This window comes from Xiphophorus maculatus, chromosome 1 (assembly GCF_002775205.1).
Source record: "Xiphophorus maculatus strain JP 163 A chromosome 1, X_maculatus-5.0-male, whole genome shotgun sequence".
Taxonomy (NCBI): Eukaryota; Metazoa; Chordata; class Actinopteri; order Cyprinodontiformes; family Poeciliidae; genus Xiphophorus; species Xiphophorus maculatus.
This window is the reverse complement of record NC_036443.1, coordinates 3889384-3910003: the sequence shown is the minus strand read 5'-3', so window position 1 is coordinate 3910003 and position 20620 is coordinate 3889384. Positions and strand designations below refer to the sequence as shown.

General features: G+C 39.6%; 1 protein-coding gene across 2 annotated transcripts in view; it reads left to right on the top strand.

Moving 5' to 3' along the window:
* Nucleotides 1-20620, top strand: part of klhdc8b (kelch domain containing 8B) — a 153623-nt gene that overhangs the window by 96229 nt on the left and 36774 nt on the right. For both annotated transcript variants that reach the window (XM_023334336.1, XM_023334341.1), the window contains 2 exons: nt 3602-3766; nt 10607-10831. In XM_023334336.1, the coding sequence (XP_023190104.1) occupies nt 3602-3766; nt 10607-10831 (390 nt within the window). The remainder of the gene's footprint in view (nt 1-3601; nt 3767-10606; nt 10832-20620) is intronic.

Below are 20620 nucleotides of genomic sequence, written 5' to 3'. Positions count from 1 at the left end.
GCACGTCTGTGCACAGGTACTTTCACAACCGCGTACTCGGTGTCGCACAGTAAACTGCCCAACAGAAACTGCTGTTCATGTCGAACTGTTTTGCATGTTCTACTGAGCTGATAAGCTTAGAGTTGGCACAATTTGTTGCAATTATGCTTAATGGCTAGGCTGCCTCTTTGTGCTGCACTAAAAGGTGTGTAGGGGCTGCCCTGGAGGAGAAACAACAGGGCCAGGCACCCAACTAGCTCACTGTGCTTTGTCAAACTAACCAAAGCCTTTGAAAAACCTGTTCCTCCCCTCGCCTGTGGGGGCGGTGCATCAAGAAGCACTGTAGGAAACATCATGAAGACCTCAGAAGAAGACGCTTAGGGCAACTTCCTTCTTCATAAAATGTAAACAGATACAAATTGGTGTCAGATTTAAGTAGTTGTAGAATTTCTCTTTTGTCTTTGGTAAAAGACCACACGTCTTTTCTCCTGCTAGCACGGAAGTTGTTTTGGTTGTTTTTACGCAAAGTTCACCTCAAACAAATCAAAACCTAGGGTTTAAGGTGAAATGTAAATGAAAGTGGAGTGGTGTAAGATTTTAGCATCTGTAGGATTTCTCTTTGACTCAAATGTGTCAAACTCTCTTCAACAACTGGCTTAGCAAAAGCAATTTCTTACACTAATGCCAGACGCACACTTGTGTTTTTGGTGTATTTACCCAGACTGCCATGTGCTATAGTCTGCTAGTCAGAGTAGTCTCTGAAAGGACAAAAAGATAAAATAAAATAAAATAAAATATGAACTCTGTTCACAAACTCACCTGAGTTCACTTCAACCGAATTGAGACAGAGTTTTGTAGGCAGACCAGAGTTCACCTTTTCAGAGTTTGATTGCTCATTCACTCCTCCCCAAATGAACCCAACTTTCTAGATAAATAAACTAGAGTTGGATTAAAGCAGACTGAACAGAACTGGTGTGGATCATGGGTACTGGGTCTTTGTCTCCAGACAGAGGGAAGGTACTGTATTTCATTTTGCCCTACCTCTTTACCCCTGACTTTTTTCTTCGGGCAGTCTCACCTGGCTGTTCTGGGTTGTTTAATTTGTTTGGGGATGATTTTTAGAACTCCTTCCAACACTAATTCAGTGGTAGTCCTTAAAAACTCTGCAGTGATGTGATTACCCTTCCTTGCAGCTCTTCTTCAAATACATGTATTATGCCATGCTTCATGCTATGAGTGTTCTTTCTGCACCATTTGGTTTATGTGCAGCAGTAAAATTGGATTTACCCAGTCCTGAGAGCAGAAGTACGTGCAGATTGCCGCATCCTGAGAGACAGATTTATTATTGCTTTGTTCTTCACAGTTTAAGTCACAGCTCAGAATATCCATCATCTGCCTGAGTGACTAAGAGTCCCCCTGATTCACTTCTCTTTCTTTTCTCACTCTTGCTCTTTACCACATTTGTCTTGTTACAACTTCCAGAGGGCTAATGGTTTATTAATGCAATCATTTCATCAGTTCAGGTCTTTTCCTTTAGACTCTTGTTTCCTCCTCCTCTGTTTATTCATTCCAATCTTCTCTCTCTCTCTCTCTCTCTCTCTCTCTCTTCTCTTTTTTTTCCTGGCCCTGCAGTGTTTCAGCAGTAGCATCATGTTGGCTAGCTCAGCAGTTTCTCCCCCACCTCCTTCCTGTATTCTAATGGCACTGCGGTAGCTGAAGATGTTTGTAGATGTCCTTGTGAAAACCTTTTCCACGGGTCGTTTCTCAGACTCATGAAATAAATAATGCAGACTGTGTGGATGACAAAGAGATGAGCAGATGTCGCTGCTTGAGCTGTATTGACAGGACTAAAGGGCACAGTAATGCATCAGATTCTTTGGCTCTTTGGAGTTGTGGGCAACATTTTTATCCATTTGCTTTATGATTGCTTTCTAAGTTTACGGTCAGATAGAAATTCCACCATTTGGCATTTAGTAGAGATGCAAAAATTGAATTCTATTCTTTGTGCTCTTAGCCTGAGCATGCTTTTTATATTTAATATACCGGCACTAACAAATGTAAGATAAAAATGACGATATAAGTCATTTTTCTAACATATCTGTTTCAGTCCGATAAATAAAACTGGGTCGCTATAAAGACCCGATATTTATATCTATCTTGTTGCTGTCTGTTCTGTTTGTTTCCCCTTCTTCCCCAAAGATGACAAAACAGAAGTGAAATTCATATAATATCAGTAAATATTGTTTTTTGGCCATAATAACAGTATTAATATTGGACATCAATATTGGTCCAAATGTTCATATCAGTGCATTCCTAATATTTACAATCCCTAATTGCACTTTCTGAACCATTTGAAAGAAAGTTTGTTGCAGTTTTTTTTTTTTTACATATTTGACAAAGGTAATCAACCTATTGTTTTTGTCAGTTTCTTTATTATTTATTTTACGTTAGCTGACTGAACAAATTAAAGTTGTTTTTACATGTTTGACCAAGCTTGGGATGATATTGCTGTATGAAAGCATGCTTGTACAGAGTTATCAAATTAATTTGCAATTCAGTACATTTATGTCTGTGTTTTAAAAAAGATTTATGTGTAAATTCAGCTGTTTTTCTGTATTGTATCGACTGATACACTAAACCTCAGATATCGGTATCGGCATCAGTATCAGTATCGGAAGTGGAAAAAGGAATCTCTAGGATTCAGCAGTGTTTGACTAATTGTGTCAGGAGATGTCACTGTGGAATATCGTCCCTAGGGCCCTACAATAACAAAAACGTGTACGGAATTGCAGATTTTTCTTTTTCATAAACGAAGCGGAAATCAGAGTAAGATGTGGAAATGCACAGAATTGGCTGATATCTGCGAGAAGGGCATAATATACTTGCTAAGGCCACTGCAGATTCTATACCCACAGTTACAGATTTAGGCTGGGCTTGGCTCTGCGTCTCCTCTTCACACAGACACAATGAAGCCATGGTGACAAAACGCTCAAATACTCACACCCTCCCCCAAAAACCTAAATAAATAACTTAAAGCTTATTGCAAAATTCAGGGCCAGCGAGTTACTGAAGCTGTATCATAGCAGAGCACTGGGAGAAGGTAGAGGAGCTCAATTCTTTTCCACAGATGTGTCATGCCATGCTGTCATAACATAGTGACAGTTTCAACAAATATAAAAAAAACCCCAAAACTTTCTATAAACATTTCGTACAGATTTAAACCCCTTTCAATAGTAAATTATTACAAATCGTGTAAAATAAAAATGCACAACAGTAAATATTACTTTTTGCTACTCGCCTTATAGATCATCGATTATAGTTAGACATGAAGTAAAGCTGAGGCAACAATGTAGCAAAAGTGGGAAATACTGCCACCTGCAGGTGAGAGTTTACATCATCTAAAGCATGCATTTTGGGCCATTGCTGCAGAAAATTTGCATTAGCGTGAAAACATGTCATTTCTGTTGTTTTTGTGTGAATTTCCATTAAAAAGCTGGACTGCTGGCTCACAGTTACCTGCTGATGAAAAATGGATGGATGGTTTCAACAACCACATAACTTGTATTATGGTCTTATGAGCCTTTTAATAATCTCGATGTCTCCGCTGGGCGTCTCTCTGCAGATGGGAAGGTGTTCGCCCTGGGCGGAATGGGAGCAGACACAGCACCTCAGGCTTTTGTTAAAGTCTACGAAGCAGAGAAGGATCAGTGGCAGGCCACCACCTCCATGCCCACGCCACGCTACGGAGCCACGCCCTTCATAATAGGAAACAGAATTTATGTGATGGGTAAGAATACAACATTCACTCTCTCTGCATTCACTGGCTTCTGCCATGGTGATTCTCCAAACTCTCCAAGCAGTCGTATCCAAATTGATGTATTTCACAAAACCGAATGGAAACACTTTTTTTTTTTTTTTACATCATCCCAGTTTGTGTACAGCAGGAACATTCATTGACAATGTGCAGCTGTGTGTGTGTATGAAGAAACGTTTGCACACATTTTTAATTTAAACTTAACTAATTTTGATTTCTGGAACTGAGTTCTTGAGAATTTCCCAGTCTTTCACAAATGTTGGTGGTACATCTGGGTTTGGCAAACAGATCTGTTATATCATCTGTTTTTGCTTTCATTCAGATATTGACACGGAGCTGAGATCATGGGATGTGTGGCTGTTGCTGCACCACAAACCTTTCAGTTTTGACTTTATCTGTCTGGCACCTTCCAAGCTGTGAAACTGACTGATAGAAAGAGAAAAATGTGTTTCTCAGGTTGAAGAGACACTCAAAATCTTTGTACAGTAGCCACTAGTAGAGGTGGGCTTCTGCTACGGCCTGCTCTGTAGATGAGAAAAAAGGCTGAATCTGTTAATTGACTGACATTGAGTTTCCAACTAAGCTTTTTTTTTACTTCAGGTAGACTGTGCTTGCTCTTTCACACTGGGTAAATTCTTAACTATCCCTCTATGAAAGAACTTGAACTTTCAATTAGGAGCTCAGTTTCACTTTTGTACCCTGTTGTCACTGAATGAAGATCCTACATGGACATGAAAAACCGACTGGATGCTGATGACTCTTGCAGGGTCTTGGCTAGTATTTCAGGAGTGCAGGAACGACAAGCTTTATATTTTATGTCATTGTCATTTTTAGTTGGTTTTAAATGACCCAAATGCAGATATGCGAGAAGGTTAAGCTGAACACTTTTATGAAAACAAAAGTAGAAACAATCGCCAGATTGCTGGTTCAATACCTGCTTCACCTGCCTTTTGTTTTTGGGCAAGACGCTTCACCTGCCCCGCCTTGGTGTTGATACTTCTGTCCTCTGGCTGCTATCCAGTAGCCATCAGCGTGAGTGTGTGCGTGAATGGGTACACAAGTACAAAGCCAAAGCCAAGCAAAAAATGGAACATGAAGCTTAGGTAGAGTAATGAGGTCGATACTGGGAGGAACCAGTGAAGGACAATGAAACTGGTAAGCTTAAAAAGTGAGGCATGAGAAGACTCAGACAAAAAGGTTGCAAAAAATGCTGGGGAAGAGAGCAAACTGTTAGACTGAGGGAAGGTGGGCTTAATAAGCATTAATAAATACTTAATGACTGAACTACAACTCAAGGAAGGAACAAATCAGGGGGAAAGAAGGACACATGACTGAGAGCCAAATCCAAATACACAAAAAGCAGAACATGCACATAAATTAAGAAACTATATACAAAGGAATGACCTGGTAAGATGAGACCTTTTGAGCAGTAATGAATATAGGAACAGAACATGGCCTGACATTGACATGTACAGGTTGACGGCGTTAATGCCCTCCTCCTGGGACTGATTGGTTGCTTTTGGCCGAGCAAATGGCAGTAGGACCACAGGGAGAAAACAGATTGAGATTGATTTTGTCATCTGTCTCAACATCCATCCATCCATCCATTTTCTTTACACCCTCTTAGAGGGGTCGGGAGGTGCTGGTTCCTATCTCCAGTTAACGTTTGGGGCAGGTCGCCAGTCTGTTGCAGGGCAACGCAGAGACAGACAGGACACACAACCATGCCCACACACACTCACACCTAGGGAGAATTTAGAGACCAATTAACCTGACAGTCATGTTTTTGGACTGTGGGAGGAAGCTGGAATACCCGGAGAGAACCCATCTGTCTCAACATAGTTTTAACAAATATGTAAGACATCCATCTATCCATTTTCTTACACCCTTGTCCCTAGTGGGGCCAGGAGGGGTGCTCCCAGCCCCCCTCCTGGGGGATCTCCATCTAACGTGTCTATCTCCATCTAACGTTTCGGGCGAGAGGCGGGGTTCACCCTGGACAGGTCGCCAGTCTGTCGCAGTATGTAGGAAATATTTTTGTAAAAGTTAAATGCTGCAGTTTTAAGTGTGCAAAAACTGATTGACATGTTGAGCTGAAGTTTCTTAAAATTAAACATGTTAAAAGTTTAGCAGGTAATGTATCCTGAAGGAGAAGGAATATAACTTCTATCCTACAGCCATGCTAATAAGGAGACAAGATGACATGTGTTCAATTTCAGACTTAATTTTAGTCATTAGAGACTTAGACTTAACTTACACTTGGCGAAAAGGACATGTGAACATCTCTTTATCTTAAAGGTAAAGCATTACTTTAAACTGACTCAGAATCTGAGCTGTCAAATCTTTTGTCCTTTACGCTTGTTTCTTTGCCCTCTTCCAGGCTTTAAATAGAAATCCCACAGACTGTGTGACACTACAAAGACGAAACCTTTTTACGCGCCTGTCGAAGTTGTCCGAGGCTTTACTCATCTTTACTCCTGACAGCATCGCTGCGGGATTTACTAGCCACCAAATGAAGTACCCTGTGCTGGGTTGCGGTTTGTGCGCCGTCTTGCATCGCCGCGCCGGTTAGAAGATGGGATTCTTTTTGAAAACGCTCCATAAAAACAATGTGGAGAGATGAGCTCAGGAAGCTAATCCATCTGAGTAACAGTGGAGTTAATGATGCCCGGCAACCGCACGAGGCAGAGAAAAATGGCTGGTTTAAAGTGCATCCTCGGAGTCATGACTCACACAAGTCTGGTAGATGATCTAATCTGTTTATCTACAAATCTATGGGGATATTTATGTTGCTGATTTCATAACCGCAAATCTTGATTATTACGTCTCACTTATTATCTTGCTTCAGCTCACTGTCCCCTCCACCGCTAAGCATTGTGATTGTGAAATGTTTCTCCTCTCCTGTGCACTGATGCTGTTTCTTCACCTGCTGTTCCTGGATGGGCCGTTTCAGGATCAGTGAGTATCTGGACCACCTTCGGTTTAAATTTCACCACTTTTCAGTAACTTGACTTAAAAGGGCAGTATTGTGTGTTTGCAAGGCACGTGGTGCCATTTTACAGCCCAATCAAGTATCTATGTTTCCTGCAGTTGTTATAAATATGATATGAAATTTGGCTTAAAAGAAATTTTACTTGTAAGTTAAAGCCTTGAAATTGTGCCTTTCTGAAACTCTGCCTTCAGGAAGTTATCATAACATGGGTCCTCTGTTATTCCTTTAACAATGTTTTTTTTTTTTACAAGCGTTGCACTGAGAAGTATCTCAGACAATGAGATCAGCAGAAGAACAGTTCCACCAGGTGTTTGCTAATTTCTGCTGGCTAGTCTGAAGGAGCTGAGTGGCAGGGAAGGACTGCTCTGTGAGGTGGAAACTGTAGCTTGGTAAACTGCAGCTTTAAAGGCGGAGCTAGGTCCACCCAGGCGTTTTACACAGCTGAATGGTTGCCATGGGAGATTAAATGAGTTCTCAAAAATATCTGAAAGAACAAAAGGAACACTCCAGGTATATCTGATGAGGGAATAACACCATAACCGAGGTAAAGCTGAAAAAAGTTGATTTTTACACAATACTGCCCCTTTAAACATCAGGCTTCACTGTGGGAGAGCCGAGAAAATATGGCCTCAATTTCTATGAATGGCTCTTCAGGTCAGGGATGATGGTCAGATTCAAGGATCAACTTCCTGAGTGTAAATACTCAGTGATGTCTGTGATCTTATCCTCAATGTGCATGACATGAAGTCTCAATAAATCAAACTAATAAAAGTACAAAAATATTCAGTCTAATTTTAGAAGAAGCTTTTGAATTTCAGCTGTTTCCATCAGAGGAGCTGAAAAAATATCAACTCTAATCACACTTCCTAGTCATGGAAATTTTAAATCCATTCAGTATGTTCAAGAATCTATTTTAATCAACTTAAAGCTTATTTTGAATAGTTATTTGAATTTTTTTTTTTTTAAAGAAAAAGCCAGATGGCTAAACTAGCCTTAAACTGGTAATTTAAGTTGCAGAATCTTTGCACAAACTTTCTTTTGTTCAAATATGAACTGATGGAATTTGAAACTGAGTGGAATCCTATAGAATTGTTTTCCATTTGTTTACATTGACTTTTCCTCCTCTTAGTTGTTGCAACCTGAAAAAAACAGGCAACACTGTACATTAAATTGTAAAGCATGCGACACCCGGCTGTCACCAGGGCACACAGGGTGGCTGCCACTGACAAAATCCCAGTGGCAGCCCTGATGGAGAAGAAACGAGGCTAGCCACCCGACTACCTCGCAGACTTACTAGCATTCAGTTAGACTGTGGGAAAATAAAAGGAATTTGTCATGAGAAATGTAGGCAATCGGTTCGCTCAGCTATGAAGTTTTAACTGTGTGCGAAGTGTGCACGCAGGGTTTGCCTGGCTCACAGAATACGCACTGCACACCCCAATATGTGGGAGCCTTTCCTGGCTTAAAGTTTATTTTCAGAATTATGTTGAATATGTTAATGTTAATTACTTCTAATGTTTCTTACTTCTTCCTACTCCTTTTTGAGAATGTCAAGATTACTGTGGTACAAAAATATGTGTCTTTTCCATTCCTTGTTCTTGTGCATGATTTTATACTGCTATCATGTTCTAAATAAATAAAAAATAATAAAAAATAAAAAAATAACAAATGTCTGTTTTTAAAGGTTTTGTCGGCTCTAGTAGCATTTATTTGACAGTGTTCAGACAGGAAAGCGGGTTGTGAGAAACAGGGAAGGCATGTGGCAAAGGTCAACGGCATGAAGGCTTTTAATGCCAGAAGTGGCTGTAACACATTTTACCTCTCAGAGATTCTCTCTCTTTATGAACACGGTGTGGCATTGAGGTCAAAAGATTAAAAGCTGACAGAAGACAAAGTGAACACTATAATCAACTGTGAAATGCACTGTGAGCGTTTCAGTTGGTTCACACAGGTGAACAACCAGGGTCAAGGTACAAACAGCACTTTGTTCTTTTGACGTCGAAAAAGCTCTGTGAAGTTTTTTCGACTTTGTTCAATTTTTGGATGTTGTAAAGCGTATAAATAATTATAGGTCCATTGTGTTGTTGCGCCAAACTTGCTGTCTTTCACATAAAAATCTCCCAAAATGCACAAACGAAACATGATAAAGTCATAGAGGTATGGATACTTTTGGCAACACTTCAGAAGTCTCGATGTAGAATATTGATCTAACGTCCGAATAACCTGCTGATTCACACAGCGTTCACATCCACAGTATTCTGCCGCATTCAAACAATCCTTTTTCTCTGAATCTCTTTCCTTTCTCTCACGCTAATGCTTCCCACTCAGTTCGACTCTTTGTCTCACTATCAGTATCGATCTCCATGTTATCCTGCCCACTCCAGTTGACCCTCTTCCACTTTCTTCTTCCACTCCTCCACATTCTCCTCTTTCAGCCACTTCTCTACGCAATTTCTCTTTGTCACTCCCTCATTTGCCTCCTTTTTTGCTGTGATTTGCTCTCTCTTACCCTCCATTGATTTTTCTCTTATCTCGTAGCCCCTAGCAACTGCATCTTGTGTGTTTTCTACCTTCCAGCACCTTTCCTCAGTGCTTCTCCTCCCCTTTCTGTTGCCAAAATCCACCCTGTTCACTCAATGCCTGATTAACATACTACTTTCTCTTTGTAGCGGTGTTTTCCAAGTTTAAGTTATGATTTATGAAGGTAAATAACTAACCCTAGTTATTTACTCCTAGGGGAGCACCCTGCTGCTGCGCTTTGCTTTTCAACCCGAAATGAAATGTGGTCTCAAAGCTGTTCTGCACGCTTGGTAGATTTTGACATAAAGGCCACTGAAACTATGTGACACTGGAAGAAGATAAAGATGGAAATTTCAAGCAGTAGCAGTGGCAGAAGTTGTCTAGTTGTCCCTGTACTTTTACTCAAATGTCTAAATGGCAACCTTCTTGGAAGTTCATTCAGTTTTAAATGAGGTACATCACAATTTGATGGTACTTTTTTATACTCTAATCCAGCGGCTCAAAAAGTGGGTCTGCACTATACACGACAATCTTATCCAAGGCTTTGGAACCCCAGTAAATCAAAGTAGCTGCGTTTCCACTGACCATACAATTCCGCGAGTTGGAATTCCGAAAATAAATTTGCTGAATTGACACAAGGCAATTTTGAAAAAAAAATAAATAAAAAAAATAAAATCACGTTTCGGCTGTATCGAAACAGATGTATTTTGCAAAACTGCAATAAAAACACTTTTTCGCATCACATGAATCACAAGATCAACGGCTGGATGTTACTGCTGCCGAAAACAACGAAGACGACACAAAGTGGTTGGAGGATGATGGAGTGACATGCTTTTTTTATGATGACTTTATCATGGGTGATTTTAATTGCGTTTCTTATTTAATGAAAACACTTGCAATTGCAAAATTGTGCCTTTTCAATATTAGCGGAATGTCAATGTTTTTTTTTGCACATTTATAGTGTCAAAGATCGACTGCCAGTTATCACAAAAAGCTGTCAGTTGGATTTCACAAGCAGGCACGAGGTTTGAGGAGGACTGGTCAGGCATGGCTGGTATGGATAGGTTTTCCCTGCTAATATTGAAATAATCATTTGTAAACCACATTTAGTATTTTGCCAGCTTATCTTTATATTTATCTTGAATTTGCTTGATGATCTGAAACGTATAAGCGAACAGTAAAAGGAAAAAATCAGAAGGAAATGTGTTAAAGAGGGAATACTTTTATTACATTAGTGTAGGATGACATTACGTCTGATATAAAAAGAAAATATGTTTTTATAAGTCTTCCTCATTCTCCAGGTGGTCGTCAGGGAAAGATGCCAGTAACGGCACTGGAGGCTTTCGACCTGGAGATGAAGAGCTGGACTCGGTACCCCTGCATCCCCAGCCGGAGGGCGTTCTCGTGCTGCGCTGCCAATGAGCGCAGCCTGTTCAGCCTGGGTGGGCTCCAGCAGCCGGGGCCTCATAATTTCTACTCCCGACCTCACTTTGTCAGCACTGCAGAGGAGTTTGACCTGGATCAAGGTACGTGGTTATTTAACGGTATGTACTAGCATTAAGGTACAATTATTTCATGTTAAGCTAATGTAAGGTACCTTACATACCTACCTACTGTACATGCGGCTACCATTTTGGTCCAACTTTTACACTTTACATTCCATCTCTCTCTCGCTCCCTCTCTCTTTTTCTTTCCCTCCATGGGAGAGTGTAAGATTTCCATTAACACACCGTTCAATGTAAATTAAACACCAGTGTAGCTCATTATCCAATTGGTGCAATGAATGTGCCCAAACGCATGCAACACATAGCTGTGTAAGTGCCTTACTACCTTACTTTTAATGAATGCATTCAAACTCATCTTGGCTTTTCCCTCCGAATATAAGAGTTTTATGGTGGTTATATAAAGTTTATATAAAGCACGAATGAATCCGCTGCAGTGATTGTTGCAAGCTGGTTGCTGTGATGATTTATTTACATGCTGCAGTTTTCAGTGAATATTCCGACAGTCCTGAAAGGTTTAATTAATTTGACTATGGGAGACCAGTGACCTGTAATCTGTCTGCTACACACTGGAATACGTTGACATTTTCACACTGAATGAGTGTACTTAGCCTTTTCCATTACAGAATACTAAATTAAGATGCCTTCTCCGCAGTCGTCATCGTTTCCCTGAAAAAGTTCAGAAATGAATGTTTTTTTCTCTTTTATTTTTGGTACATTTGCTACTTGAACTTTTCTCAGCTTTCAAAAACATGGTGTGAACAAAAATATAAAGCTTTTCATAATGTCACCATAAGGAAAATAATTAGTCTTGTGAACCTTCAGGCTGAATGCGTAACATAGACAGATTCAGACACACACAAGACATTTTTCTCAGACATTGAGGACAGATAGTTTTTATGTTCTACCAAGTAATTACAAACAGAAAATATTTGCTTTATATATGCTTTTCTTTCTGAGGCAAGAAATCATGGGATTTCTAAGCTGCTACTTTTCTAACTTCCTGCTGCAGCCAGCTTTACTGTAAGGATAATGTTGACTTGCAGTTAAAATGAATCAACAAATGGAGATGATTTCTACAGTTTTTTTTATTTGATCTCTTTTTTACAGTGCTAATACTAGCAACAGCGTAGTTTCTGTTAGCTAAAAGTATATCCACTCTTCCTGCTGCAAATGTTTCTCTTGCGTTCAATTGGATCTTCTTCACCCGTTACAACTTCAGGGGTTACAGCCCAAGGACTCGCCTGGGTTTTATGATTATTAGCAGATAGAATTTCAACAATATTTAGCGACATACTTTTAAAAAACCCTGTGTGGCTTCTCTTGGTAAAAGGGTTAGTGATTAACCGCTATGCTGTATAAAATTGGTAACATTCACTTTATTCAACATATAGTACATCTCATTATTACCGGGCTGAATGCCCTGTTACCTTCAAAACTAAATTATTTCTTTGGTCAAAACGTCAACAAGATATTCAAACATATAAGCTAATAAAACCTTATATTTTGTCCTACAGTGAACAGGAAGTGAGTAGTTGCACCTTTTCTCCCACCTATCATCAGTCAGAGATCAGCACTTTGTATTGGCCGTGAACGATTAAATAATGTCTTCTGTTAAGGTTCAAAAGGTCCAAATAATCAATGCTTGGCTTTTTTGTTTTGCACGGCTTTCAATTAAAAACTCTTTTATTCATTCCATCTTAAGTGAATTAGGAATTTAATCTATTTAGCTTCCATAATGAAGAGAAGGATGATGGCTTTGCTGCAGAGGAAAGTAGGGATTCCTGATCAGAGGTAACTAAATCCGGCAAATACCGCTTTGATAAGGCAATAGTTAACAAGTTCTGGATTATTTGAAATGTTACATAAAATACAATAGATTTGATTGAAGCAAAGATCTTGGACCTGGATCTGCTTTCATTATGAAGACTGTTTCTTCTGGCCTTCTACACATTGCTTAGCAACTCTGGTGAATGGTGCAATCTTTTCAATGACGTGTCTGATCATACTCCCATTCACCTGATGAATTTTAAAAGGTTAGTTTCATGATTCCACCTTCATTCATCTCACTAGATTAGACTAATTGATTTTGTAACTAAATTTTTCCTGTCATTTCTTTGAGTTATATTTATTGCTTTTGATTCTCTCGTGTTCTGATAATTTACCTATAGATCAATGACAGTCGTAGTGCTCCGCTGCATCATGCATGAGTGTGTTACTTTTCCATTTCATCTCTCTTTCTCTTCCTATAATTTGCTGACATTTCTGAGTATACCACTTTAATGCAATGAGTGCCTCCAAGCGGTAAGATAAATTAGACATTGAGCGATGCTGTTAGTTTCCCCGTAAGTTTCATGTATGTAGCATCCTGAGGTCAGTGAAGCATTTGCATAGAAGAAACTGAGCATAAATAATATAATTAGTTCATTGCTGTGATCTATACCTCAAAACAGTATTGATTTTGTAGCTTTTGTGCACATACGTGCGTCATATATGAGTTTTGTGGCACTCATGGGATTTCTTGTCACTTCCAAAGACTCCCTGGCTGGTTTGTTTGGGATGCCGCACGGTGAAATGTACAAGTAGCAGAGCTGGAAAACGTATCACGATATAAGCATTTCATATCAGTCAATATCAATAAGTATTGATTGGTTTTTGTTTTAAATATCTGAGCTACTGCCAAACTGGCAACCTGACTGGATGTGTGACTAGAGAGTCTTCTTTTATCCAGTTTTCTCTCCACACCATTGTTGTTTACTTTTAAGCAGTTATGAGGCACAGTGGCAAAACCTGAAACTGCTGCTGCGCAAGTTGCTTGACAAATTGTTGCTAGCTAACCAAAGAGTGAATGAGTCAGTTGTGTGTGTGGTTACAGATCGCAGTTCAATGAATATATATTAAATATTGAATATTCTATTAAATGTATTATCTGCTGATATTGGTAAAGTATATCGGGATATACAGTATATTGTTATTGACTTTTGTTTTTTTAAGTGTTTATGACTTTTTATTTTCTAGTGTGGTTTTCTACTTACCTGCTTTGGACATTTGGGTAATCTTTAGTCGCATTTCTTTTCTTAAAAGGTGCATTTTATTTCACTGTGGATTCCTCCTGTTGTTTGGGATTTACATCTTCTTATCTCTGTCAGTCCCTTTTCCATTTATGTTCCTCTGAGTGTTTTTCTTCCTGATGTACTGGGGCAACATCGCTGTGACTGACATGCTGAGATTATACATCTTGAAAGCAGAGGCAAAAATAAAACTACCAAGAGGGTAGCTATCAAAGCAACTGCATTCACAACTGCAGTTTCCTTCTCGTATAAAAAGATCTGCAGCCTGACACAGAGCGGAAAGTAACAAAACATGCAAATCAGCTCAGCTCCATGTGTTTTTCAGTGAGGGAAATTGTGTAACTCACAGCCATGTTTGTGAATCTGAAAGACAAGGTTGTGTGATTAGGCTCTTTATTAGAAGTTGTGACCCCGGAAGGCAGTGGAAACACCGAGCAGGTTCGTTACCTGTTCATGTTTTCTATTTACTGGAAAATGTTAAATCACCATGATTTGCATTTAAATGTCCTCCACGTCAGCAGTCAGTGCTGCAGAGGAACACAGAGGCAAGCAGGGTTAATGGATGTTCTGGTGCTGGCTGTCAGTGAGTCGTTACTGTGGGGAAGATACAATATCACTGACTAAAAGCTGAAAAAGATACAGTGGCTCTTTAATTATAATCACTGCTTTTAGAGTTCAGGCAGCTTTCTTTTAGATGATCAAACATGCAAGCATAATAAACATAAAAGGCTGACCTGATATAGTGATTAACTGGGTGGCTACTTCAGTAGTACACTGTTGTGTGTCGGTGTACGTGTGGACGTGTGCGCGCGCGTGTTGGGGTGTGTTTGTGTGTGTTTTTAAGAATAACTATTAGGAATTTTAAACATCCATACAAACTTTGCATAAAAATACCTTATGCTCCTGAATCTGACCCTAGATGTCTAGCAAAGATTTCAGTAAGATAAACTGTATTTACTGTGACATCTGTGGTTTATTCAGGCAAAACAGTGAGAGAGAGCAAGACTTTGAACAGATAACAGAAAGTCAAATTGAGCATTTGAAGATTTCAACCATTATCTGTAATAAAACATACTGGGTTTGAAAATGTTTTGAGATGAACTGATATGGTGAAACCATTGCCTGGTAAAAACAAGCCTCCCTCTTGTTCTTCGGTTTGCTTCGTCCAGAGCGTCTGGACTCTTGTTTATTGAGAAACGATTGCTTCCTGGAGGCGTGGACTCTGTTGAGGTTTTAAATTTTACCCAATCGCTAACATTTGTCTGTGTCAGCTCGACGTTATGAAGCTTACTGAAAATTGCTTGCACTGTAAACAACCATGAGTGCTGGGCTGGCCGAGGCGGCTGTTCATGTTGACTTCATATTTGGACACCTGGCCACCACAGACTGAATGACTTCCTTCAGTTCCTTTGCTGTCACTGCTAAAACTGCAGGCGGAACACTATTCTAAACCAGCAGAAAGTCAACGTCACTTTTCTACAGCTTCTCCTTCCGTTCACTGGAGGAATCCAAGAAAGCCCACACTGGCTGTGATTACAGAATTGCATAGTAAGTCAATGGCCAGACTAGCAAAACCGTAACGACAATAATAAACAACTGCATATGGCAAGACATTTTTTAACTAAATAAATAAATAAATGTGATTGCCATTATTTTTACTTGAAAATTTCCCCAAAGCAACAAATTATCATTTATTGTGATAACTTCTCAAACACTTTATTGCCCAGTAAAATTTGTTATTGTGACCTAAATATAATTGCTGCTTTTATATCTTCTTAAGCTCCTGCTGTTCAATAGAAACTGCAATCAGATAAAATATATATCAATAGTTTTACAAAAGGCTCTAATACATGTTCAATGAAAATCCAACTTCATTTCCACTCTTCTATGTCATTTACTTATAAAGCGAGGCGCAGCGATTTCCCGAGTCATTTCTACTACTAATGACATTTTTTATGACCAGTCCACATGCCTTCTGCGTCTGCTGTGCCAACACTGATAATCTGACAAACAGCTCAGCTGCTCCTAACGCTTTTCTTACTTTTTTGTCGATTAGGAGGGAGATGCCAAGCTGATGACAATAAAACAAACAGGAAACAAACATCAGTGGATCTTCTGATCTCATTTGTTCCTCTCAACTGCTGCCACTCCCTCACTACTACTGTGTTTGATCGTATGAGAGGAAAATGAGAGTACAATGCAACAGGTCAACACATTTATTTATGCTATGTGTTCCTGTGGCCATAAACCATGACAACAAGGATTCAGCACTTCACATGTGTCTGTTGCCAAACTGTCTGATTGGGTGGATATGTATTCATTCATATTAATCTGGTATTCCAACTGACAGGTGCTGCAGACTACTATAATTATGTGAAGTATGAAGCTGCTTCGCTGCAGCAGAGGCGTGTATGTTAACTAAGATGATGATTAAAGGATTGGTTTGCTTTTCAGACTGTTATCTAGTTGGACATGCTGTCAAATGAAGCCTATAAATAGACCCTTGGGCGCGCTGGTGATGGCGGTGTGCGCTTGTGTTTGTTCGTGTAAATTTTCCTGTTTATGTGCCCATTTGTCTGCGGTGGAGAGGATGAGAGCGGTGCTGAGATGAAATGTGGGAATGGCAAGGAGGAGTGGCAAAAAATCTGAAAATGATACTGAAATGATGGCAGAAAACATCCTCGCTCGACGCAGCAGATTTGCAGCTGCGCTCGGAGAATCTCTGGATGCTGGATGGCAGCAAAACTCATTATGCCAGGCTGAAGCCTGTATCATAATAAGGCATGTACAGAGCGTATCGTCTTTCCTGAGGGATGAGGCTGCACTCTGATATTTCAACAGATGCACAAAAAATGAAATGTAGGGCAGGATTAATGGTAGTCCTTTCTAGAACATAATCAGTGTTAATACTGGAGCGAGGTATTAGCAGATCCGACAACAAAAACTCGTCTACAGTTCTGACTACATGAATCCAGTAGCTCACAATCAGCCCCGGTTTGTTACAGCAGTTATTATAATGTCATTTACCTGTTTTAAAATGTAAGAAATAATAAACATCAGCAAAGTTTAGTGAACAAAAAAAATAGTACTGTAGTTGTACCACTAGCGGAACAAGTCAGCATCGGGCCGTGGGGCGGGGCTAATGACCAGGCCCAATACCCAAATGATAAAGCTCATGATAATTTAACTTTACAACATAGACATGCCCGCAAAAGTGGAGCTTGCAAGTTTCACCACCACAGAGAGCGACTATGTCATTCTGAAATCAATCTAACATTAAGTATAACAAACCAAGAGAACAACAGAAACTTCAGGCTACTGGTTACTAATGATGAAACAACACAAATTCAAATCAGTTCAGAACCACGGAGAGCGATCGGATCATTTTAACACCATATCAATTTTAACTCAGAGCCTGAAGCCTGGTTGACTCTTTAAACCGAGCACGCAGCAACGCACATTGAAGACATCACTGCTGTACCACCGACAGAGAGAAAAGGGGATGTAAGCTCGGCGGCTCGGCTGATACAATTTACAGTCAGTCTACAGTTAACTCACACTTTGTGAATAATGTCAGAGTTGCTACCTGTAACTAATCCAGCTCCTTCGCTGGGCTGGCAGTTTTGGCGGATCTGAATCGCCGCCAACAAGAAAGTCCGGTTCATCTCGAAGACGAGGAACAAAATATGCGATAAGTTTTTGGCTTTTCCCTGCTTTATTTTTTTTCCATCCTTTCCACTTTGCCGCTCCATGGAACTCCACTCATGTTAACTTAGTCTGTAGAAATGCTCTAGCTAGTTTCCCATCTGTTGCCAAGTGACTGATGATGACGTTGGTGGATGACTGGTGACAAGCTTTACCCAGAATACACTTGGAAACAATATGGATGATCCACTTGTAATTTTGTATGTCATAAAGTTAAATGTAAATAAAGTCAGTCATGTAGCACAACATTTTATTCAATATTTTACATCCACTATGTCACTAAAATTAGTCAGTCTTGTAAAGTTTTTAGCAACCATGAGTCAACAATGACTGGGGCACCATGCTATATAATACATCATACATCATACTCAACAGGAGTATGATCAGATATGATAAAGGGTTGGTTCCCTGAAGTCATATTCTGCCTCCCATCCAGGCCGGGGCCGGGGGGTGATGGGCCCCCGGCTCCCCTGATGCTCTGCCCCTGAGTTGTACATTAGATTGATCTGGTCTTTTCAGAAAGAACATATTTTCATCATATTAAGAAGAACTGAGAGTTTTGTCAAATCTTATCATTTGAATCCCGGGATTATTATAATCTTTGTTCACATGGTGCTGGTTTTATAGCTGTCACATTTTTGTTCAAGTGGAGTTCTCCTTTCCTTACTCTGGATTAGCCAAATCCCTAACTGTATCAGAGAGGAAGAGATACAAGTGATAGCCTTTCTGATGGACTATTCTTTGACATAAAACCCACTTTTGAACAAAATGTAAGCCCAAAAAATTGTACTTACTGTCAATCTAACTAGCTTAGTATCAACCCAGGCAACAAATCTGTCTTAAACGGGGATGACCCATATGTAGGTGAATTGTGTAGTCGCAAGCTTTTTCAGTCACAGTGTAGCTTTGCCCCACTGTTACTGCGTCATTTACTTTCCATAAAATTTGAGAATTTGTAAATTTTATCCATCTCTCATCTATACCGCCTTATCATTACTGGAGCTGATCTCCATTGGATGAGAGAGGAGATGCACCCTGGACAGGTCACCAGTCCATGACAGACACATACAGGACAAACAACCATGCTTGCAAACACACTTTTGAGGTCAATTTGGAGAAACCCATTAGTCTAAAAGTCACAACTACACTGGCAGAACATGCAGACTGCATGCAGAAAGACCCCAGGCTGGGCTTTCTTTCTGAATGCTAACAACTGTGCCACAGTGCAGCCTCTGGTATCCTATAATTAAACAGAATACTTTAATAAATAACAACAGCCAACTGAGTAAGCAAGTTCAAAGTCTAGCTTTTAGGATTTGCTCAGAGGGAAAGAGCCCAAAGGACATAGTTAAAGAAAGTAAGTCCTTTTAGTCAACTAGCTCAAATGTGAGATGCATATTATGCTTTGTGGGTTTAAAGCTTCTTTCAGCTACATGGAGTCTAAACATTTCCACTTCATCACTTTCACCTCATTACAAAGTTTACACCATGCTGACTAATACACAGATGCACCACATTTGCACTTGATCTTCCTGAAGCCCATTGGATGTCAAAAGGCCTTCTTCACCGCTGATGAACCTTCCGCCTTGATAGTCCATAAAACTATTTACACAGTTGCAATATTTCATTAGCAATTTCCTGCATGTGAGGCAGTTTAGATGCAGTAACTAACGAAGTGCTGAACAGTGGAGAGGTTTTATTACTAACACACTCCTTTATAGCAGAGAGTCTGCTAATTATATCTAGAGTTGTTCCAGATGCACAACTTCATCTGTGCTTTCAGTGCTGTATATGGTAATAAAGTTAGCTCATTATTTACATACCAGGATAAAAAACAAATGTCATCTTCAGTTCTAAATGAAGCTACTGGAATGATTAAATGTTCATCTGATCACATTGCTAGAATCTGTATTCATCTATTTAACTAGAAAACAGCAAATGGTCAAGTAACTTTACCTGTAACAATAAGTTGTTTTGTGGTCATTAAACTTTAGCTCACTTCCTTATGTCTTCCACATGTGGCCCAATTATACCGCTCTGAAGTAGAAAAAGGCCCCTGAGTTCATTAAACCCATTAACTTACAAATAATAACACTCTCGTGTTTAAACCTTTAAGTTTCACTTTAGAGTAATAATACACCAATACTTTTCTATTCTTTTCAAATTCTTTTAACTTATTATACCATATTACTTCAAGTACCTGTAAGTACAGTTTTTGTTAACACTTATTTATAACAATTTTAATATATTTAAGCAAGCATTCTTAACACATTCTAACTTATTATTCCATCCATGAACTTAACTCAATACAAAATGTCCTTATTTTGGACTACACACAAATTTGTCAGCTTCTGAAGCAGACACAAGCCAGTTTCTCTCTGCAGGAGGCAGTGTGATGTATAATTTGCATAAGAAGCCTAGGACTGGCTTGTAACCTGGTTTATACAGTTCTGATATGGCTTCTGCCGGAACTCCGCTTGGTTTTTCACTAACTCAGACTGTAAGCTTCATAAAACTGGACTCAAAGGCCATTGTGAGCGCTCTCTTCTCATGAGTTTCTTGGATCACCAGGTCTTTCATTGAGATTAACCACTCATGCCTTCTCAGATAGCACTAGTAGGAGGTGAACCTTCATCATTCAGCAGGAGTACAAGGAACTGCCATATATTCATCATACACTCTGAATAGTGTGTCACTATTCAGAGTATATGAATAGTATCTTACTATTCATATACTCTGCATCCTTCCAGGTCTGCCATCTTGAATTTGAAAAGCACAGAACATTCATCCTCAAGCTGGTCCAAATGTTGGCCAAAACTTAGTGCATGTTAACTCCAGAAGGTTTATGTGTTAACCATGGTCATGTAGACTGAATGCTGTTTGTTGCAGAGAATGGCTTCTCAAAGGCTGACTAAGAGTGCATTCATGCCAGCCCTGTTTGTTCCACTTTAATCCAACTCTAGTTTGTTTGCCTGAACAGTCCGGTTTGTATGAGGAGGTGTGAATGTGTAATCCAACTCTGATCCACCTATAAGCC